Source organism: Oryx dammah, unplaced genomic scaffold (assembly GCF_014754425.2).
Source record: "Oryx dammah isolate SB20612 unplaced genomic scaffold, SCBI_Odam_1.1 HiC_scaffold_22, whole genome shotgun sequence".
NCBI lineage: Eukaryota > Metazoa > Chordata > Mammalia > Artiodactyla > Bovidae > Oryx > Oryx dammah.
This window is the reverse complement of record NW_024070206.1, coordinates 26125746-26146610: the sequence shown is the minus strand read 5'-3', so window position 1 is coordinate 26146610 and position 20865 is coordinate 26125746. Positions and strand designations below refer to the sequence as shown.

The 20865-nt window shown below is 39.5% G+C and overlaps 1 protein-coding gene across 2 annotated transcripts in view; it reads right to left on the bottom strand.

Annotated features, from left to right (window-relative positions):
- The window catches only part of YES1 (YES proto-oncogene 1, Src family tyrosine kinase), a 63734-nt gene that overhangs the window by 10115 nt on the left and 32754 nt on the right, over positions 1-20865 (bottom strand). The window contains exons 2-8 of one of the 2 annotated variants that reach the window (XM_040264690.1): positions 13339-13611; positions 9693-9792; positions 6705-6803; positions 3528-3631; positions 3292-3441; positions 1853-2008; positions 1506-1685 (exon numbers count right to left, since the gene is read on the bottom strand). In XM_040264690.1, coding sequence (XP_040120624.1) covers positions 1506-1685; positions 1853-2008; positions 3292-3441; positions 3528-3631; positions 6705-6803; positions 9693-9792; positions 13339-13611 — 1062 coding nt within the window. Of the gene's footprint in view, positions 1-1505; positions 1686-1852; positions 2009-3291; positions 3442-3527; positions 3632-6704; positions 6804-9692; positions 9793-13338; positions 13712-20865 lie in introns of both variants that reach the window. The other variant, XM_040264692.1, reaches the window with a different exon arrangement.

Below are 20865 nucleotides of genomic sequence, written 5' to 3'. Positions count from 1 at the left end.
CTCAATGATCCAATGGATGTTGGCAATTTGATCTCTGGTTCCTCTGCCTTTTCTAAAACTAGCTTGAACATCTGGAAGTTCACAGTTCACATACTGTTGAAGCCTCGCTTGGAGAATTTTGAGCATTACTTTGCTAGCATGTGAGATGAGTACAATTGTATAGTAGTCTGAACATTCTTTGGCATTGCCTTTCTTTGGGATTGGAATGAAAACTGACCTTTTCCAGTCCTGAGGCCATTGTTGAATTTTCCAAATTTGCTGGCATATTGAGTGCAGCACTTTCATAGCATCATCTTTTAGGATTTGAAATAGCTCAACTGGAATTCCATCACCTCAACTAGCTTTGTTCGTAGTGATGCTTCCTAAAGTCCACTTGACTGCATTCCAGGATGTCTGGCCCTAGGTGAGTGATCACACCACTGTGGTTATCTGGGTCATGAAGATCTTTTTTGTATAGTTCTTCTGTGTATTCTTGCCACCTCTTCTTAGTATCTTCTGCTTCTGTTATGTCCGTACCATTTCTGTCCTTTATTGTGCCCATCTTTGCAGGAAATGTTCCCTTGGTATCTCTAATTTTCTCGAAGAGATCTCTATAGTCTTTCCCATTCTGCTGTTTCCCTCTATTTCTTTGCAGTGATCACTGAGGAAGGCTTTCTTCTCTCTCCTGCTGTTCTCTGGAACTCTCCTAAGAATGTCAGCTTAAGCTCTAGCGTTTGCTTCTTTTGGGGGAAGTATTTCCCCGTCAATGTGCAGCTTGTAGTTGGCGCTGTCACCACTAGGTGGAGGTGCCTCACTGACCAAGACGGACATCTGGAGAGGGATGATGCCATCAGAGGCTTTCACTATGGATTAGTGACTCATTAATACTGAAAAGAGGAGATAAAATTCAAGAGGGTAAAAAGCACGCCTGTCAGCAAGCATACTTGGTGACTTACCCGTCCCTCTTCCAATGCATCATCAGCAAAGGAGAAAGAGGGAAGAGCGACAACCTTTCTTTCTCCTTTCCCTGCCCTAATCCACCCTGTTACTGAAGATCCCACACCATGGGGTCTGGGGCTTGGAGAAAAAACCCTTCAGTTGACAGCAGTGTAAAAAAGAAGTTTCTAGGAGTCCTCAGAGTATACTAAAACTTGATAAAACTAATTTCCTTAACTTTACCTGATTTTTTCATTTAGCACTGAAGACAAATATTGTTCTGACTGCATTGTTTTAAATCAACTAGTGCAAATACTTTTTTTCCTATTCTACTGCCTCTGGTCAAACGGAATCAAGGACTTAACTTTCAAAATAAATTCAGTGCCTTATTTTCCTTTTCAACTCTGTACTATCCTTCAGAATAACTGGGACTAATTACTAAGTATTCTGTTAACATATCAGATTTTCTCTTTTCATATGTCTACATAAAAATCTCCAATTAGAAAACACAATAAAAATCTGTATGCATAAAGAGAGAAATGACAAAATTTATTAACACGAATATCCCAGAGATACTGATGTACACATACCTTTTGACATAAATTCAGTGACAATGTAAATCGGCTCTTCAGAAACAACAGCATATAGTGGAACAAGTTTATCATGTCTTAGTTTTTTCATTATTTGAGCCTCTTGAAGAAAAGCTTCTGGCATCATTGTACCTGGCTTCAGTGTTTTGATTGCTACTTTTGTGGTTCCATTCCACGTTCCTAGAGAAACAACTCACATTTCACTATTTTAATCTATATATATTTTAAGAGATTTACAACAAACTTCAATGAGCAGCAGTAAGCTTACATATTTCAACATATCATAAATGATGGCCTTTTAATCTATGGCCAAACAATGAAAGAAAACAAAAGTTCAGGCTCCTTACCCATCCATACTTCACCAAAACATCCTTGTCCTAGTTTAACCTCTAGTCGCAAAGATTCTCGTGGGATTTCCCAAGCATCTTTTGCTAGACCTTGAGTCTGGGGTTTCACAGTTGGACACACAGTTGTTAACTTATGGCATAAACCATCGGCATGTTCTAGATAAATGAATAAACTATACTGTAAATGAATAATTTATGAAAACTGAGGTATATATACTTGTACCAGTGTTTTTAAAAGTTAGTATCATAGGAAATAAAAACATGATGTTTTATCAGTTTTATTACAAAAGCACAAACACAAAAATGAAATTGCATAAAAGAAAACATATGAGAAGGGAAACATTTTATTAAATAAATTTTCAAGTTATTATTATTGAATACTTATGTCCCAGCTATCGTGACAATTCAGCACTTCACAAATTCATATAAATAAAGGAATCTTAGAAAACTTAAGCAACTTTCTCAAGGCCACCCAGTAAATATGTGATGGAGGTGGGTTTTAAACCCTAGATCAGACTGCCTCCAAAGTTCTGCTTTTGATCACTGTACTGTATTTCTTCCCCAAAGAGAATGCTACCATTAACAGCTACTTCTAGAATCCACAAGTGTTAAGAAGCACAAAAAAAATCAAGGAAAAACTTTAAAGGACTGATTTTCAAATAAAGGGAGACATAAAAACAGGAAACTCCAAATTTACAATGGTTTGACTTGCGAATCCTGTTTACACACATTCTGTTCCACTCTCAACAAGTAACCACACACATCCACATTCTAACAAGTGTAATTACAACTGATGCTACTGCTTGGTAATGTGCTGAGTCAATGTCAAGACTGATGATTGACTTGATAGACTCAATCTGCAGCTAGCTGTCACTGAAGAAGAAACTGTCATGGAAACTTCCCCTCCCCTAGTATTAATCATTTAAAGACTTGCGGATGCATTTATGTATCAATTTGGAGATTAAACATTTTGAGACAGAAGACTCTAATACTGACTACTGTTCAAAGATCGGTGAAGGACTGATAAATGTCTATACTTGCTACAGCTTAATTTTCTATGAAAACAAAATGCACCTTCAGATCACATTTCATTAGAATCACACTTCACCAAGTCTTATGTGGTCCAGCCTATGCTGAGGAAGGCAACCCAACAGGACACATGATAACAGCTTTTTACTAACGTGTTTAGTTTTACCTACTTAGTAAATATCCCAAAATAAAATTTTGCTTTTTCGTTTATTGTCACATCTATTTAGCACATCATACAGGAGCCCAACTCAGGTGGTAAGTATTTCTGCTCTTCATTTTAAAACTAAAATACACTGGGCACATTCTGCCTGAGAAATAGCACACTAAACCGTAAGAGGATGAAGACATGGATCTGTCCTCATAAAATTAAACACAAGGAAACAACTTTCACCTGTGAAGTATGCACGTACCTGTGTAGTGTTTTACCAGTTTCTGCAGAGTATCAAACTGTGCTCTGGTTGTGATGTAGTATCCACCGTTGTCAAGTTTCCTAATTTTGTAGTGCTTCACATTGTCACCCCTCACCTCATCCCAGTCCCGAATTGAGAGGGAATAAGCACCTAGAGAGGAAATGGACACTCTCACTTTATCTTCCTTAAAATACTCCCTGAGGAAAATTTGATACTTGTATTAACAATATTCATACCTTTAGTAGTTTCACTCTCTCTTACTAAGAAAATACCTCGCTGATTCCCAGGATTCAGAAGTAATCTTTCAGCATCTTTTCTCCCCATTTTGCCAAAATACCATCTGGGGAAAAGAAAGAGTAGTGCTCTGAGTTAGAAGAGTGTACGCATCAGAAAAATTAAACACAGATATTAGTAAGAATGGAATGGGGTAGGGAGGATGACAAAGAATAAAACCCAGCTTTAAAATAGAGCAGAACAAAATGGAACACCTTTCTTTAATAAGAATGTTACAAGTATTACTGTCAGAATATATTGTCATAGCTTTTTCATGTACTAACTACTCAACAGGTTTCTTAAACTCCATGTGGTAGTCAGAAGAACAGTAAATACAGAAGGAAAGGCAAGAGTGACAGACTGCCTTTTAGACAATGACAGATGGAAATATTAACATTACAATAGGAAGGGTGAAAGGGCCTTCCCTGGTGTCTCAGATGGTAGAGACTCTGACTGCCAATGCAGGAGACCCAGATATGATCACTGGAGATTTGATACGATCCCCCAGATTCGATCCCTGGGTTGGGAAAACCCCGTGAAGAAGGGAATGGCAACCCACTCCAGTATTCTTTCCTGCAGAATCCCATGAACAGAAAAGACTGGCGGGCTAGGTGTTGCAAAAAGTCAGATGCAATTGAGCAATTAACACACATATGGAAAGAGTAAAAGTGGTTCTCTGGCAGCAGTGATCATTTGTATTCAGTTTTGTTGTTCAGTCTCTCAGTCGTGTCCAACTCTTTGCAACCCCATGGACTGCAGCACGCCAGGCTTCCCTGTCCTTCACTACCTCCCAGAGCTTGCTCAAATTCATGTCTATTGAGTCTGTGATGTCATCCAACCACCTCATCCTCTGTCGTCTCCTTCTCCTCCTGAATTCAATCTTTCCCAGTATCAGGGCCTTTTCTAATGAGTCAGCTCTTCACATCAGGTGGCCAAAGTATTCGAGCTTCAGCATCAGTCCTTCCAATGAATATCCAGGATTGATATCCTCTAGGATTGACTGGTTTGATCTTGCTGTCCAAGGGACTCTCAAGAGGCTTCTCCAACACCACAGTTCAAAAGCATCAATCCTTCGGCATTCAGCCTTCTTTATGCTCCTACTCTCACATCCGTACATGGCTACTGAAAAAACCGTAGCTTTGACTAAATGAACCTTTGATGGCAAAGTAATGTCTCTGCTTTTTAATATGCTATCTAGGTTGGTCATAGCTTTTCTTAAAAGGAGAAAGTGTCTTTTAATTTCATGGCTACAGTCACCACCTGCAGTGATTTTGCTCCCAAGAAAAAGTCTGTCAAGGTTTCCATTGTTTCCCCATCTATTTGCCATGAAGTGATGGGAGCAGATGCTGTGATCTAGTTTTTTGAATGTTGAGTTTTAAGCCAACCTTTTCACTCTCTTCTTTCACTTTCATCAAGAGGCTCTTTAGTTCCACTTTACTTTCTGCCATAAGGGTGGTATCATCTGCATATCTGAGGTTACTGATATTTCTCCTGGCAATCTTGATTCCAGCCTGTACTCAGTAAGATGCAAGTGATCATACCCAAATTATTAGAGATCCTAGTGTGGGTTTGATTTTGTGAATAAAAATGCAATTTTTGCTGTGGAGGAGCCATAGAATAGTGGAGAAGACAAAAGGACAAAATCGAAAGTAACAAGTGCCAAAGCATAACAGAGAGTTATGGACACATTACACATCACAAATATAAGCAAACATTGACTGAGCACCTACTATGTGCAGGGGGCTGTGTTAACTGCTGTGATACGAAGTATTATTTATGGATCCCAGGCAAAACCTGCTTTGACATAAAGGTACAGGCATGTCTCATCTTAACTGTGTTTTGCTCTACTGCACTTTGCAGATGCTGTCTTTTTAAAAACTGAAAGTTTGCAGCAACCCTGCTTTGAGCAACTCTATCAAAATCATTTTTCCAAAAGCATCTGCTAACTTTGTGTCACTGTGTCACACATTTTGCTGTCTTGCAATATTCCAAACATTTTTTTCCACTTAAGACAGTGAATTTAATTGACAAATGTTGTGTGTGATCTGACTGCTCTATTAACTCTCTATCTCCTCTCTGCATGCCCCCGACTGTCTGAGACACGCAATACTGAAATCAGGCTTACAATGGTCTCGAAGTGTTCCTTTCTCTGAGTGAAAGAACAGTTGATCAATGCAGCAAATTTCATTGTTCTTTTAAGAAACTGCCACAGCCACCCCAACCTTCAGCAACTATCACCCAGACCTGTCAGCAGCCATCAACATGGAGGCAGGACCCTCCATGAGCAAAGCTACTATGGTTTGCTGAAAGCTTAGATGATGGTGAGCATATTTCAGCAATAAAGTATTTTTAAAGAAGGTATGTACTGTTTTCTTTAGACACAAGCTATTGCACACTTAGACTACAGTATAGTGTAACTATAACTTTTATATGCACTGGGAAACCAACTCACTTTACTGTAATATTTACTTTATTGTGGTTGTCTAGAACCAAATCCACAATATTTCCAAATATGCTTGTAATGTCACTGAAGGCGAACTTTAACGTTTTAAAAGTTGTAAGAATGATACGTAGAACTCCCATTTACCCTCCACCCAGGTTTCCTGTTAACACTGCTTTGTCATCTTCTCTCTTTCCCTGTGTACGTGTGTGTGTGTGTGTGTGTGTGTGTGGCTATGTGTATTTTCTTCTGAACTGAACGACAGTCGCAAACATGCTGAACTGCTGCCCCTGAACACCCCAGCGTGCACCTCCTAAGAGACAAAGACTCTCCCACACCGCCGTGGAGGAAGGGCCTAAGTCCAGGAGTGAACACAGTAACACCAGCTGAGGATAAGTTTCTGAAGTGAAAGAGTCTGTGGAATATAAAAAGGGGCTAATGCGATGTTTTTAAAGTGGGGGAAAAAAAAATAGGGACTAGGCATAATGCAGTATTAGAAATGCAGCTTCATTTATGTTCCCGCTGTAAGCGAACCCTATGACATTAATTATTAATTCTCAAGCATCATCTCCTATTAATACGACACATTAGCTGTATTAAGACTGGCATGTAATTGTGTGTAAAATTGTGGCTAAGCAAAATGTGCATTAAGACATTTTAAAAATCAACATAATTAATAAAATATGAAGTGGAGCCATACTCTTCAGCCTGAATGGAATCCGCCGGGGCTACGTAATTGCTTGGGATGTAGCCGTTCTTTCCTGTAGCGATTGATCTCGCCTCCCACCAGTCTCCTTCCCTGTAACACACAGAACAACAGTCACCACAAGACAGACCGCAGCCCAGGACACAGTCTGCCGCAGTGCCGTCTTGTATCTGAAATGGACAAGAGAGGTTACTTCCAGTTTTAATTTATGCATTCGTGTGATCAAGAATTAAACTCAAAGAAAATAGTATTTAAAAAATAGGTTACATGAATTAAGGAAATAAGGCTAAGCAAAATCACAAATGCGTATTTTTGCTCTGAATCAAAAAACAAAACAAAAACCCTGAAAAACAAAACCCCTTGCCCTAAAAAACCCAAAACCCACTTTAATTTTACTTACAAGATCTCTTTTTTACATAACTCTTTCAACCTAAGACAATAAACTATACTGAATAAAACAATTTGGGAAGTAAATCTTTCAGATTACTCAGTTTCGAGTAAATGTTTTCTCCTTTAAAAGCTTTACTGAGATATAATTTGTATACCATAAGATTCCCCTAAGATTTTTTGAGTTTTGCAACCATCACCACTATCAATTTCAGAACATTTTCATTGCCCACCAAAAGAAACTGTGTACGCATTAAGAGCCACACCCCATCCGGACCCTTCCCCATCATTTCTAACCACTAATGAGCTTTCTGTTTCTATGGACATGCCCATTGTGGGGGCATTTCATGTAAATGGAACCATACAATATGTGGTCTTTTTGACTGGCTTCATTTACTAAGCATAATTTTTTCAGCATTTATGAGTTTTTTTTTTTTTAAATTGCTAAATGATCTTCGTTTTAACAGTGCAAAACAGTAGTGTTCCTTTTCAGTCATATTGAGGGGGGAACGTTCAGATGCCCTAGAATTCTTGTAGCCAAAATATTTAGCAATGAGCGATAATAAAAAATTTAATTCCTGGAACACTACACATTTATAAGAATGTTATCCATGAATATCCAAATAAGACTAAAATTAATTCAGAACATGAGATGTACATGTAATTTTTAACATGTAAGCCTTGAACTTTCTCTGAATTAATGGAAAGGAGCGTATATTATCAATCTACAATGAGGAAGATACATGGATTCTGCTGCTAAAGATTAAATGCATGTTTGGCTTCACCAGAGGAAAATTACTCAAAACACTGTCTACACTGAAATTTTATAAATGCCTGAGGTGAATTTGCTCTCCAAAAAATGAAATGGAAAATCCTTTGGCTTTTCAAATGTTTACAAACTCAAGCACTTGCCTTGTAGCTTCCTGGTATATATTAAGTACATTGAGACACACAAACTGAGAACTCTGACCCTGATAACCGTTCAATGATTCATTCAGACTTTCACTGACTATCTTTTTGAGTGATAGACCTTACAATAGGGTGTACCAGGAACAGGGGGAAAGTCCTTAACTTCAGGTAACTCTGTGGAGGGCAGGATCTGTCAATCTCAGCATTATTGATGCTTTGGCTGGCTAACTCTTTGTTGTGTGGGACTGTCCTGTGCACTGTCAGATGTTGAGTAATAGCCCTAGCCTCTATCTACCAGATGACAGTTGCAGCACCCTGGCTGTAACAACCAAAAATGCCTCCAGACATTACCAATTGGTCCCTGGGTGATTCAGCCTCTGGCTGAGAACCACTGGTGTAAAAGAATGACAGTGAAGTGAAGTCACTCAGTCGTGTCTGACTCTTTGCAACTCCATGGACTGTAGCCTATCAGGCTCCTCCGTCCATGGGATTTTCCAGGCAAGAGTACTGGAGTGGGTTGCCATTTCCTTCTCCAGGGGATCTTCCCGACCCAGGGATTGAACCCGGGTCTCCCGCATTGTAGGCAGAAGCTTTTACCGTCTGAGCCACCAGGGAAGAGCCAAAAGAATGATAGGCAAGTGATAAACTACAATTCAAACTGTGGTGGCAGCTGTAACTGAGCTTAGTAGCACAGGCTACTATGTGAACATTTAAGAGAGACACCCAATCCAGGCAGGGAAGATAGAAAGAAAATCAAGGAAGGTTTCCTGAGAAAGGACACAGGAAAATACACTTTGAACGACAGATAGGGTTGGCTAGATAAAGGAAGAAAAATGGAGAGACAAGAAGTCACATTTCAGAAAGAAGAAATCACATGTGTAAAGGCACAGAGAAGGGGAGAACCCTGGTGTATCCAGAGCCACAAGTAACTGAGTCTGGGAGGGCAGTGGAGTGGGAAGGGGAAAAAGCTTGATGAACGATGCCTGCTCTTATTGCTGTTTCATCTTCACAGCAGTGAGCAGTTACTGAAGGACTTTAAAGAAGAAAGACAGGATTGTATTTCATGTTCTTGAACAATAACTGGTAGTAAGTGCGAATAAGGATGGAAGGAAACATGCCTGGATGCAAAGAGACCATAAATATCTATTTTGAGAAGTTACAAAGTGGCTGCTGTGCCTGCTAATGAAATTATGGGATCTGTTTTTCATAACAAGCATTGAATTTTCTAAGGTGGATCACTAAATGACAGAAAGTCTGAGAGTCACATAGGCAAGAGACAGTTTGGGACTGCAGGAGCTCCTCAGCCTTTTTCTTGTTTTTTGAGAAAAAGATAACATCTTTAAACCACTTGGTACTTAGAGAAAAGGGATCATAGAAATCTCTTTATAAAGGTTTTGGTTTTTTTTTTTTTGAAGTAATGTACCTACTTTCATATATTTCCTCAATCCTCATTCTTAAAACTGTTTATTGCAGAACCACAGCAACACAGTTTGTAGAAGTTGTAACTTTTGGCTTGAACAGTAGTCTTCTGCCATGTGTCTAAAAGAACCAACGTATCATCCAACCCAGTGGGCAGAGACCCATGCCCCACCACTCTTGTCTGAATCATCAACTAGGTCAGTGGTTTCAGTGTAAAGTAGGCTGCCACTGGTATTTCTCCCTTGTAAAAAAACTTGTAACACTTACGTGTTGTTAATTATTTGAAATCGTTCACCTTTCTTAAATGAAAGGTCTTCTGTAGTTCTAGCTTCATAATCATATAAGGCCACAAATATAGTAACACCACCTATTGGGGGAAAGAAAGACCAAGGTAAATTATACAGACAAATTAACAACACAGAAATTTATTAGTAAAAACACTGCCAATGACGATAAAGAAAGCTTAAGCATAGTTCTCTGCCTAGTCTCCAGAATCATTTTTAAAAGTTGGAGATTTGGGCCACTGAAGTTTTCAAGTTAATAAGATGATGTCTTAAGGTCTTCCATGAGACTACTATACTGTACAAATTCTAAAATTCTATAGAGCCAGAGAAACCTTTTCAATCTTGATTCATACTTGCAACATCTCTAGCTTGAGAAGTGATGTGGTGATTGATGATTTAGTCACTAAGTCGACTCGTGCAACCCCATAGACTGTAGCTGCCCGCCAGGCTCCTCTGTCCAGGGGTTTCCCAGGGAAGAATACTGGAGTGGGTTGCCATTTCCTTCTCAAGGGGATTTTCCCTACCCAGGGACTGAACTCGAGGTTCCTGCATTGCAGGCAGAAATTTACTGCTGAGCCACCAGGGAAGCCCAAATTCAAATCAATTTTTTGGGGCAGAAAAAGCATTAACAAGTATTATAAACTACTGGCATGGATCATCTCAAATTCTTAAAAACAACAGGTGAACATTTCCATCCTTAATACTTACTGTGTAGCACATCATTTACTGTATAGCACAAGGAACTCTACTATGTGGGAATAGAAAGTAAAAAGAGTATATATAACTGATTCACTTTGCTGTACAGCAGAAACTAACACAACCTTGTAAATCAACTATACTCCAATAAAAATTAATTTAAAAAGACTAATGATTAACAGTAATAACTAGGTTTTTAATTAATATTATTTATTATATTTAACGCAGAGATAAAAAACAGTATGTTTTTCTTAGAAAGTAAATGGTATGCCTGGTAAGGATTATAAATTCAAAAAATAATTATGTCATATAAATCACTGTATGTGGATGCTTAAGAGATTAGCAATTTAAATAATAAAATTATTATCTGCAAAGGAAAGAACAGAATCTCATTTATCTGGCTTTGCTCCTGAGGCCCAGCCATGTATTAACTACCTATCTGACATCTCAATGTCTATCAAGCATTTACAACTTATGAGGTACAAAATAAAGATGTTGATTTTTCTCCTCTAACCTGTATTGCTGAAGTCTTCACTATTTCAGCAAACACTACCAGCCAATCAGGTACTCAAAGCCAATCCCATTAACAGTATTGCCAGTTCTACCCCTTAAGTACCTTATCCACTTCCTTGTCCATTTCAGTGCTTCCATCCCAATCCAAGGATGTTATTTCTGTTATTTCTCACTGGGAGTGTAGTAGCCCAACTCACTCTCTATCTGCTTCCCTATATCCTTTCTCCACACAGCTAGCCAGAGGGAGTGTGGGGAATTCAGAGTTACGGGGAATTCAATTGTGCAAATCCTGTACTGATCTCTTCAATAGCTTCCTTCTGACCTTGAATAGAACCCAAACTTCATACTATGGTCTCTGTGTGTGTGTGAGTCACTCAGTCATGTCCAACTCCTTGGGCTCCCATGGACTGTAGGCCATCCGGCTTCTCTGTCCATGGAACCTCCAGGCAAGAATACTGGAGAGGGGAGCCATTCTCTTCTCCAGGGGATCTTCCTGACCCAGGGATCGAACCCGAGTTTCCTGCATTGCAGGCAGATCTATGAGGTCCTGAGAAATCCTGACTTTCCAACCCCTCATCACATAATTCCACCCTCTGCCTGTACTAGTCCTCATGACTGCCAAGGCCACCTGTACCTCCTGAACTGCATTTGCTGCTCTCTCTCCCCAGAAAGCTCGTTTCCTAGTTCTGCACACATTTAGGTCATTTTCATCAACCAGACCTCAGCTCAAACAATTTCATCTCAAGATGGTTTTTCCTCGATCATTTGAAGAGCCTTCACCAATCTTTCTGGTTAGCTCCTTCACAGTATTTATGAACTGTTAAATCATCCTGTTTAGTTGTTTTTATAATTATTATCCAACCCTCCTTATAATGTAAACTCCATTAGAGCAGAAACCTTGCTTCTCTTGCTTACAACTCTCTATACTGGACTCAACACACAGATACTCATTAGTAAATGAATATCCATGAATGGACTATTTCACATAAACATACTGCTTTAGGTAACATTTAATCATTTTGGATTACTATCGCTCCAGAACATGTAATACTGAAAATAAACTTATTCTGGTGATGGAGAAATAACCATCATGACCATCTATTACTATGTTATTATACTGTTAAGTATTTAGAGTCAAGGGGCCGAAGTTGGGACTCTAACTGGCTCTCTGATGTCCACAACTCCTCAAGTGAACAGCCTACACATGAGTGTCTGATATTCTCTGGTCACTATTTTTGTCTTGGAGGTGAGCAGAGGTAAGGGATACATTTATAGACCAAGCTTGTAGAAGAGATTCTTCTTTTCTCCCCAAAAGTTGCTCAGTTTGATGCTGGCAGCTGTTTCCCCAAGTCTAAGGATAAAGAGCATACTCCAAGGGCCGCAAGAGGGAGAGACCAAAGAAACTCGAGTCCTTGATGACATGAAAAAACTACTGGTTCAAGGAATCCTAGAACCTCCCCTACCTTTACAAGTCAGTTGCACTTTTGTTTGTTACTCAAGGGAAAAGCAACCTGGTAGGGGACCCTTCACAGAAGGACCACTTCTCTTTTTAAAGTTTCTGACTACTTTTTTTTAGAGCATTTCTGGCTCCATGAAAGGCTGTCAGCCATCACTTCTGACTGTTCTGAAGACATTGCAGTATAATAAACAAAGTTTTAGAATAGGGCATTAAATATGTGTCCTCCTGCTTATCATCTGTGACTGGAAAAAAAAAATCACTTAAGCTGTGAGCCTCAGGATTTTTCTTTTTTCAATCAGCAGTACCTAACAGAACTGCACTATGATCACGAAATTGCCTTTACCTAACGCATTAAATAACTACTATAATACTTTAAAAATGGCCAGCACTTTATAATCCTCAGAAGTTGGTAGCATTCTAGAGGGAGGGGGATACATTTTTAATCTTTATATTCCCAATGCCTGCCACACAGTCAGCACCCAGTAATTATCTGAAAAATGAATTAGTGAAGTGATTAATGGTAACAGTGTGTGTGCCAGTCACTCAGTCATATCCGAATCTGCGATCTCATGGACTGTAGCCTGCCAGGTTCCTCTGTCCATGGAATTCTCCAGGCAAGAATACTGGAGTGGGTTGCCATGACCTTCTCCAAGGGATCTTCCTGACCAAGGGATCAAACCTGGGTCTCCCACATTGCAGGTAGATTCATTACCATCTGAGCCACCAGGGAAGCCCAATTAATGGTATAAACCAGTACATAATCACCATCAGATTACTGCCAAATTTCTGAGAATAATATCCATGTAGAGTTTACTTTGTATGTTGGAGATTTTTAATTTTCACATAAACTTATTTTAAACACCCCACCCCATAACTTACTTCTCTTACAGAACACCAACTTGATGTCTCTATTGCCCAAGGTCATATTCTCAAACAAACAGACTGTCCATCTAAAGCTCACCTGTTAAACCAGCAGGATATGAACCTGGTGCCACTGAAAATGAGGAAGATGCTCCCCCAAATGGTGTCACCGCCGAGGGCCCTCCGAACGGCGTCAGGGAGAGGCTGCTGAAGCTGGCAGACGTGCTCTTTGCGGACGATGTTGGTGCCACCACAGCGTGCTCTGCTCCGTGGTGGCCGACTCCTGTACCGACGGGCTCTGGCGTGCTTTCTGGTCTATATTTAATGGATGGACTTTTGTTCTCTTTACTTTTAATGCAGCCCATTATCAAGCCTACCAAGGTGATAAGGCAAAGTGTGAAAAGCAGTTATCATAAAGGATGCTTCAGAAGAGGTATACTTTAGCAGCTGCCTTTAAACCAGGCATTTCTCTCCTGCAAAAAAGAAACAACAACAAATAAACCAAAAAACCCTAGGCAGCTAAAAATAAAGTCTCTCCTCATTTATTTTTATTATAGTTCTGCTAACATATCATTCTAATCATGTCATTCTCCAGCTCAATCACCTTTAATGGCTCAATGACAACATGCCACAGTGTACTGGGAAAACCGTGGGCTCTGAAGTTAGAAGCCAAAGTCTGAATCCTGGCTTCCTACTTTCTAGTGGAGTGATTTTAGGTATGTTGTTTAACTTCGCTGCAACCTCAGTTCCTTGAAAAAAGAAAACAATATCACCTACTTCATAAGGTTTTCCATTAGAAGTAAGTTTATTTATCACAACTTCTAGACTATCTCTGGTGCATAGCAGGCACTAGCAAATTCTGGCATTTTTCCTTCTACCTATACCAGCTCTGTGTAACAGAAACAGAATCTGAGCTGTATCTATAATTTTATTTATTTTTCATATCTATAATTTTAGATTTTCCAGTAAACACATTTAAAAAATAAAAACAGGTCAAATTAATTCTAGTAATATATATTTCAACATGTCATCAGTATGAACAATGTTAATGAGATTTTTATACTCTTCTTTTGTACTAAATTGTAGAAATCTGATGCATATTTTAAACTCACAGTACACCTCAATTTGGACCAAGCACATCTCAAGTGCTCCACAGCTATATGTGGCTAGTGGCTATTCCACTGGACGACTCAGTGCTGTATCTTTTCCCTAGTGATGGACATGCCCTCAATGCCAAATCTGATTCCAATCTATCTTTCCCACTTTACCTCCTGTCATTTCCTCACTTATCTTATGCATAAAACAGAAACAGTCTCAGATCTCAGAGCTGGAATGTCTTTAGATCACTATCTTAAAACTGGTATATTCAGAAGACGTGACAATAAAGCGCAGTATAGGAACATGACTGGGACTGGAAGCTTAAGTATCTACTGAAAACACTATGAGACAATGACAATCCAAATATATGAAAGGCAGTTGTGTCTGAAAGTGTCAGAAGGAATGTAAGGTAGGTTGGTTCATAATGCAGTAGCTGGAAAAGAAAAGCCTTTAAAGCATAGTGTGAAAGTTTCTAGAAACCCTGAAGGAAAAGACGAAGAGATATATGATTAACTTGGGGGGGGGCAGGTATGGGCATAGAAACTTTTAAGTGAAACTAAAGACATGAGAAGTAGGGAAAATGTCTCTGTACTTGCTCATGTTCTTACTTGCTCTCTCAACACAGGAATGTACCATATAAGAATTAGTTGAGGTTCTTAATATAGACAAGGGCTTCCCTTGTGGCTCAGCTGGTAAAGAATCCGCCTGCAATGCGGGAGACCTGGGTTTGATCCCTGGGTTGGGAAAATCTCCTGGAGAAGGGAACGGCTACCCACTCCAATATTCTGGCCTGGAGAATTCCACGGACTATATATATAGTCAGTCCAGGGGTTGCCAAGAATTGGACACGACTGAGCAACTTTCACACATTCACACAATACAGACAACTCTTACACATGAGAAAATACACATAGCCCCTTAAAAAAATCTGAATGCCTATCAAGAGGCAATTCACAAATGAAACATGAAAGGCCAATTAGCGTATGAAGACATGTCCAATCACCCCAATCTTCAAATAAATGCAAATCTCTAAAGGTATCCTTTTTGCTTATCAGATTGCAAATTTTGACTCAATACTCAAGGCTGAGGCATGAATTTTAATCAATATATACCCACAAAATACATTAAGTTGCAAAAAATATTTTAACATCTGTACAGAGGATTTTCACTATTACCAATATCTGAAGTCTAAAAACAGCAGTTGTATGATGAAGAAAAAGTTATGAAAGCCAGAATGGGTGCTAACTTACTTTAAATTGGATAACAAACCTATTGAAATATGTCACTTCATAACCAAAGTTACTGTACCCCTCACCTACCCTCATTTCCATTTCCAGCTTTCTTAGTTTCTCATTTTCACCTTCTTCACTCAGGATTCCTGTTAAGGTCTTTTCTCCCCATAAGACATCACTCCTAACTTAATTCTTCCTCTGTAAGTTCTATCTTCCACACCCTGCCCTCACCCTTCCAGTTTTCCATTACTTCTCTTAACCTGTCCTCCAGTTTCTTTTTCTTAATCCAGAATCTTTGGTCCAACTAGTCACAAATACACAGAAACCATCACTGCTGCCTACCTCTTTTAAAAAAATAATTATAAATGTGGAATGTGACTTCTATTTTTAAGTAATCTTCAGATATAAAATGTATTTAAAAGATTTTAATGGATTCTCTTAGAAACATAACATGATTTAAAATACTTATAAGTGAAGCCTCTTTCAGGTTCCAAGCTACTAGCTTACAGATATATTATTTATTAATAACATATTTATTAGACACTCTAAAGGGAGCCAAAGATGCCAAGAAAATGGTTCTTTTTCTTTAAAAAGGTCACAAGTAAGTATAAGAAAAATCATAGTATTGTACAATGTGAAAACCCTGGAGGAGGGCATGGTAATCCATTCCAGTATTCTTGCATGGAGAAGCCCATGGACAGAGGAGCCTGGCAGGCTATAGTCCATAGGGTTCCAAAGAGTTGGACACGACTGAAGTGAATTAGCACGCATGTATGCATGCACAATGGGAAAACTGCCAGAGTGAACACAAAAAATGCCAGAGCAGAGGTATATACAAACATGTTGGGAATACCATCGAAGTTATCAGCTCTGCTTTGAGAGCTTGGGAAAGAAAATTCTGCAGACAGTGGCACTGAGCTAGGTTTTGAAGGGCTGGAGATTTAGGAAATAATATTCTAGAAGGAAAGAAGTGTGAAGAATGGCTCTAACGTTTGGAAAAGCAAGGTGTATCAGGGAACAGAAAACTCCGTGGCAGAAATAGAAGGGCGTGTTTTTGAGAATGGTGGGACAGGCAGCTAGTTAGAGGAGAATTTACACACACAGAGGGTTATTTGCTAAGAAGTAACTTTTAGATTTATCCAGGGAGCACTGGAAAGTTGAGATCCTTAAAAAGCTGAAGAGCAGAAAATATGTGTTTGAGAATAACTATGGTGGAAGCACGAGTTATAGACTGGCAAGAAATAATGATGGCAGTTAGTCAAGTCATAAAACTATTGCAAAGATCCATGTGAGGAAGTACAAAAGCAGGAATACTGTGGGGCCAAAGGTGAGGGGGAGATGAGAGGTAAACACTAAATACAATAATCAAGTTTAGATGAGTGGCTCGTTATGGGTGGATGTGAAGAAAAAAGAGTCATTTAATGGCAACCCACTCCAGTACTCTTGCCTGGAAAAATCCCATGGGTGGAGGAGCCTGGTAGGCTGCAGTCCACGGGGTCGTGAAGAGTCGGACACGACTGAGCGACTTCACTTTCATGCATTGGAGAAGGCAATGGCGACCCACTCTAGTGTTCTTGCCTGGAGAATCCCAGGGACGGGGGAGCCTAGTGGGCTGCCGTATGGGGTCCCACAGAGTCGGACACGACTGAAGCAACTTAGCAGGAGCAGCAGCATGCACTCCCTACAATTTATTGGACACTTTAAAAGTATTGACTAATTGTGTGCTAAAGGGCTGGATGACTCCAAAGTTTCTAGTTTGAACTGAACAGAAAGCAACACCATAACGGAGGTTGAGAAAAGAGAAACAGGTTTTTCTGGACCAACATGTTCAGTTTCAGAAGTTAGTTTTAGGGGCCTGCCGGGAATGATGTTGCAAAATCGAGTGGGGAACTGATAATAAAATCTAAAACTCACAATGAGGCAGAAACCAAAGAAAAAGTAAATGAAAATATTTTCACAGTGTTATTACACCTTTTGGAGATAATAAAACTCACCCAAGGTACAGATTTGGAGGGGTGTGAAAAATTAATACAGTGCTCCAGGACACCTACAGATAAGGTACAGGCAGGCAAGGAAATTAGGAAGCAGCAATTAAGAGTCAGGAGTGCTTTCATAAGTATCAAAACACAACCGGAAAAGACTATCATTGATTTCAAGATGGGGCAGAGGGAAATGGCAACCCACTCCAGTGTTCTTGCCTAGAGAATCCCAGGGATTCTGGTGAATCACCAGGGGAGCCTGGTGGGCTGCCATCTCTGAGGCTGCACAGAGTCAGACACGACTGAAGCGACTTAGCAGCAGCAGCAGCAGTTTCAACTGTCTCTGTAGCACTTTTCTTTTTTCCTTAAAAGAAATATGGTAATGAGCTAAGTGTGGGTAACATGTAATTCTTTTTGTTAGTTTGAAGTACTTAATACATTTTTAACAAGTAGAATAGTAAAGTGAGAACAGCGAGATAAGACTTTCAAGAAGAAAATGGCTAATAATGGTAAAGACCAGCTGATTTTAAACTGATTTTAAAAGGCCAGCTGATTAATAATCAGGAGCTTACTGATGACTTTCACAAGAGCATTTCTTAGCATCATGAAGAGAACAGATTGCAGTAAAGTGAATAATAACTAGTCCATGGAAATATGGTAAATTCTGGAATGCAACATCTTAGTAAGTTGAGAATGTACACTTTTTAAAAATTTTAATTGATTGATTGCTTTACAATATTGATTTCTGTCATACATCAACATAAATTAACTATAGGTATACATATGTGCCCTCCCTCTTGAATTTCTCTCCTAACTCCCACCCCGCTCTAGATCACTAAAGAGCCCCAGTCTGAGTTCCTTGAGTCACACAGCAAATTTCCACTGGCTGTCTATTTACATATGTTATGTATATGCTTCCATGCTGCTCTCCGTCCATCTCACCCTCTCCTGCCTCCCCCCAACCCGTGTCCACAGTCTGGTCTGTCTGCATCTCGACTGCTGCTCTGTGAACAGCTTCATCAGTACCATCTTTCTAGATTCCACAGATATGCGTTAACATCTGATATTTTTCTTTCTGACTTCACTCTGTGTAAGAGGCTCCAGGTTAATCCACTTCATTAGAACTGACTCAAATGAGAGAACATACACTTTTTACCAAAATGTTTTCTATGATTCCTTTGTCTAGTTCACAGATCCTTTCCTTCACAGTCTCAGTGTAATCTACTTCAACAGACACTCAGTTACCCAACAGCCATTCTCCTCCTGCTTTGATAAAAGAACCCTGATTTTGTTCACTTTCCTCCCACTTGACAAGTCCTTCATTTGTCCAGCCTCAGGAAGTAAATAATCACTGATTTAAGCCACTCATATAGTCGTATCCTTTTGCCAATTAACCGTGTAAGCCACGAACATGGGCTTCCAGGAAGTTTTTCTCACCTGTAAAAAGGAGTACAAGACAGAAATATTCCATTTCCATTCCCTAGATGTTTTTACTGTTCTTGCCTAAATCTGAGACTACAACACACCCGTGTGAGAGGAGGACATAAACATACTGAGAAAGGGAGGTCAGGATGAGAAAAGGAACTTGGGTCCTTGATGCTGCTGCTCAGGTATTGAACTGTGTAACCCTATAATTCAATGAAATAACCCAAAGAAATGCTCCAAAACTCTTATTCTGTGAGATAAAGCATCTATTGTAAAAGTCAGTTTTCTCGTTTGGTTTTCAGCTGCAGTGGAAAGGATCTTAAATAATAAACCACTCAAGTCACGTGACAATGGTTGGTGCATTAAACCCCTTTCAACATGTCCAGGGACAACAGCTCCGAAAAAACTGGTCTTCTCTCAAAGTATTTACATACAGTCTGAGCTATCCTCAAAGCATTTACATAAATCTGCAGAATTCATAGTCTATAAAGGTAAACTTATATTTTGGGGGGACTTCTCTGGTGGGCAGTGGCTAAGATCTCATGTTCCCAATGCAAGGGGCTTGGGTTTGATCCCTGGTCAGAGAACTGGATCCCACATGTTGCAACTAAGAGTTTGAATGCCACAACTAAAAATCCAGCAAGCTGCAACTAAGACCTGGTGCAGCAGCCAAATAAATGAAATACAATTAAAAAAACTTTAAGCAAACAATTTCATACTGATATTTGCTTGAGCATAAGGTGCACAAATATTTGCGAAAAAGAAGGCTTTACCTCAATTTGAATGTTACTTTAAGATTTTCTGATAAATATGAATTTAAAATTTAGATTATGGAAATTTCTTCCCTTAGATCCTATCAGATAGTCTTTCTTAAAAAATTTTTTTAAATCAACTTTGAGGTATAATTTACATACAATAAAAGGCACCCATTGAAAGTGTATAGTTCAGTTGAGTTTTGGCAAATGTCTATTATAACTGTGTGGTCAATACTATAATTACAATATAGAATATTCCAATCACTCCCAAAAGATTCTGTTGTACCCTTTTCCCAATTAACCTAATTGGGAACCTCAGCCCTAAGCAACCACTGATTTGTTTTCTCTAACTACAGATTATCTTCTCTAGAGTTCCATATAAATAGAATAATTCTATATATAGTTGTCTTTGTGTCTGGCATGTTAACTAGCCATTGCGGAGGCAGCTATGCTCACCACTGTATCACCAATGCTTTACTAGGCACTGTGTAGCTGAGATACTTCCATATTGTTGCCTATATAGGTAGTTCATTAATTTTCACTGCTAAGTAGAACCCCACCATATGCCGTAACTATTCATCCATTCACTTGCTGATGGCTATTTGGGTTGTTCCAGTTTGGGGCTGTTATAAATGAAGAGGCTGTGAACAGTCCCGCACAAGTCTTTGGGAGGGTAGATATGTGTCCTTCCCCCCCATCTCCTCCCTCCTTGTCTCCATCAATTCCTAGGAATGGAATTGTCTGATCATATAAAGTTAAGTATGATGATAAGAAGCTACTAAACCGGTTTCCATAGTGACTGTACCATTTTGCATCCCCATCAGCAATGAAGGTGAATTACCTACAACGTGGAATTCCTGCAACTGCCGAGATGGTTGCCCTGTTCCTGCCGTCGCATCCCCTCACAGGCTCTTCTCAAATTATCAGACCTAGCCTTTTCTTTCTAAGTATTTTATTAACTTATTTTTGGCTGCACTGAGTCTTTGTTGCTGCGCATGGGTTTTCTCGAGTTGCGACTAATGGGCTCAGTAGTTGTGGTACACGGGCTTAGTTGCCCTGAGGCATGTGGAATCTTCCTGGACCACGGATCAAACCTGGGTCCCCTGAATCGGCAGGCAGACTCTCACTCACTGGACTA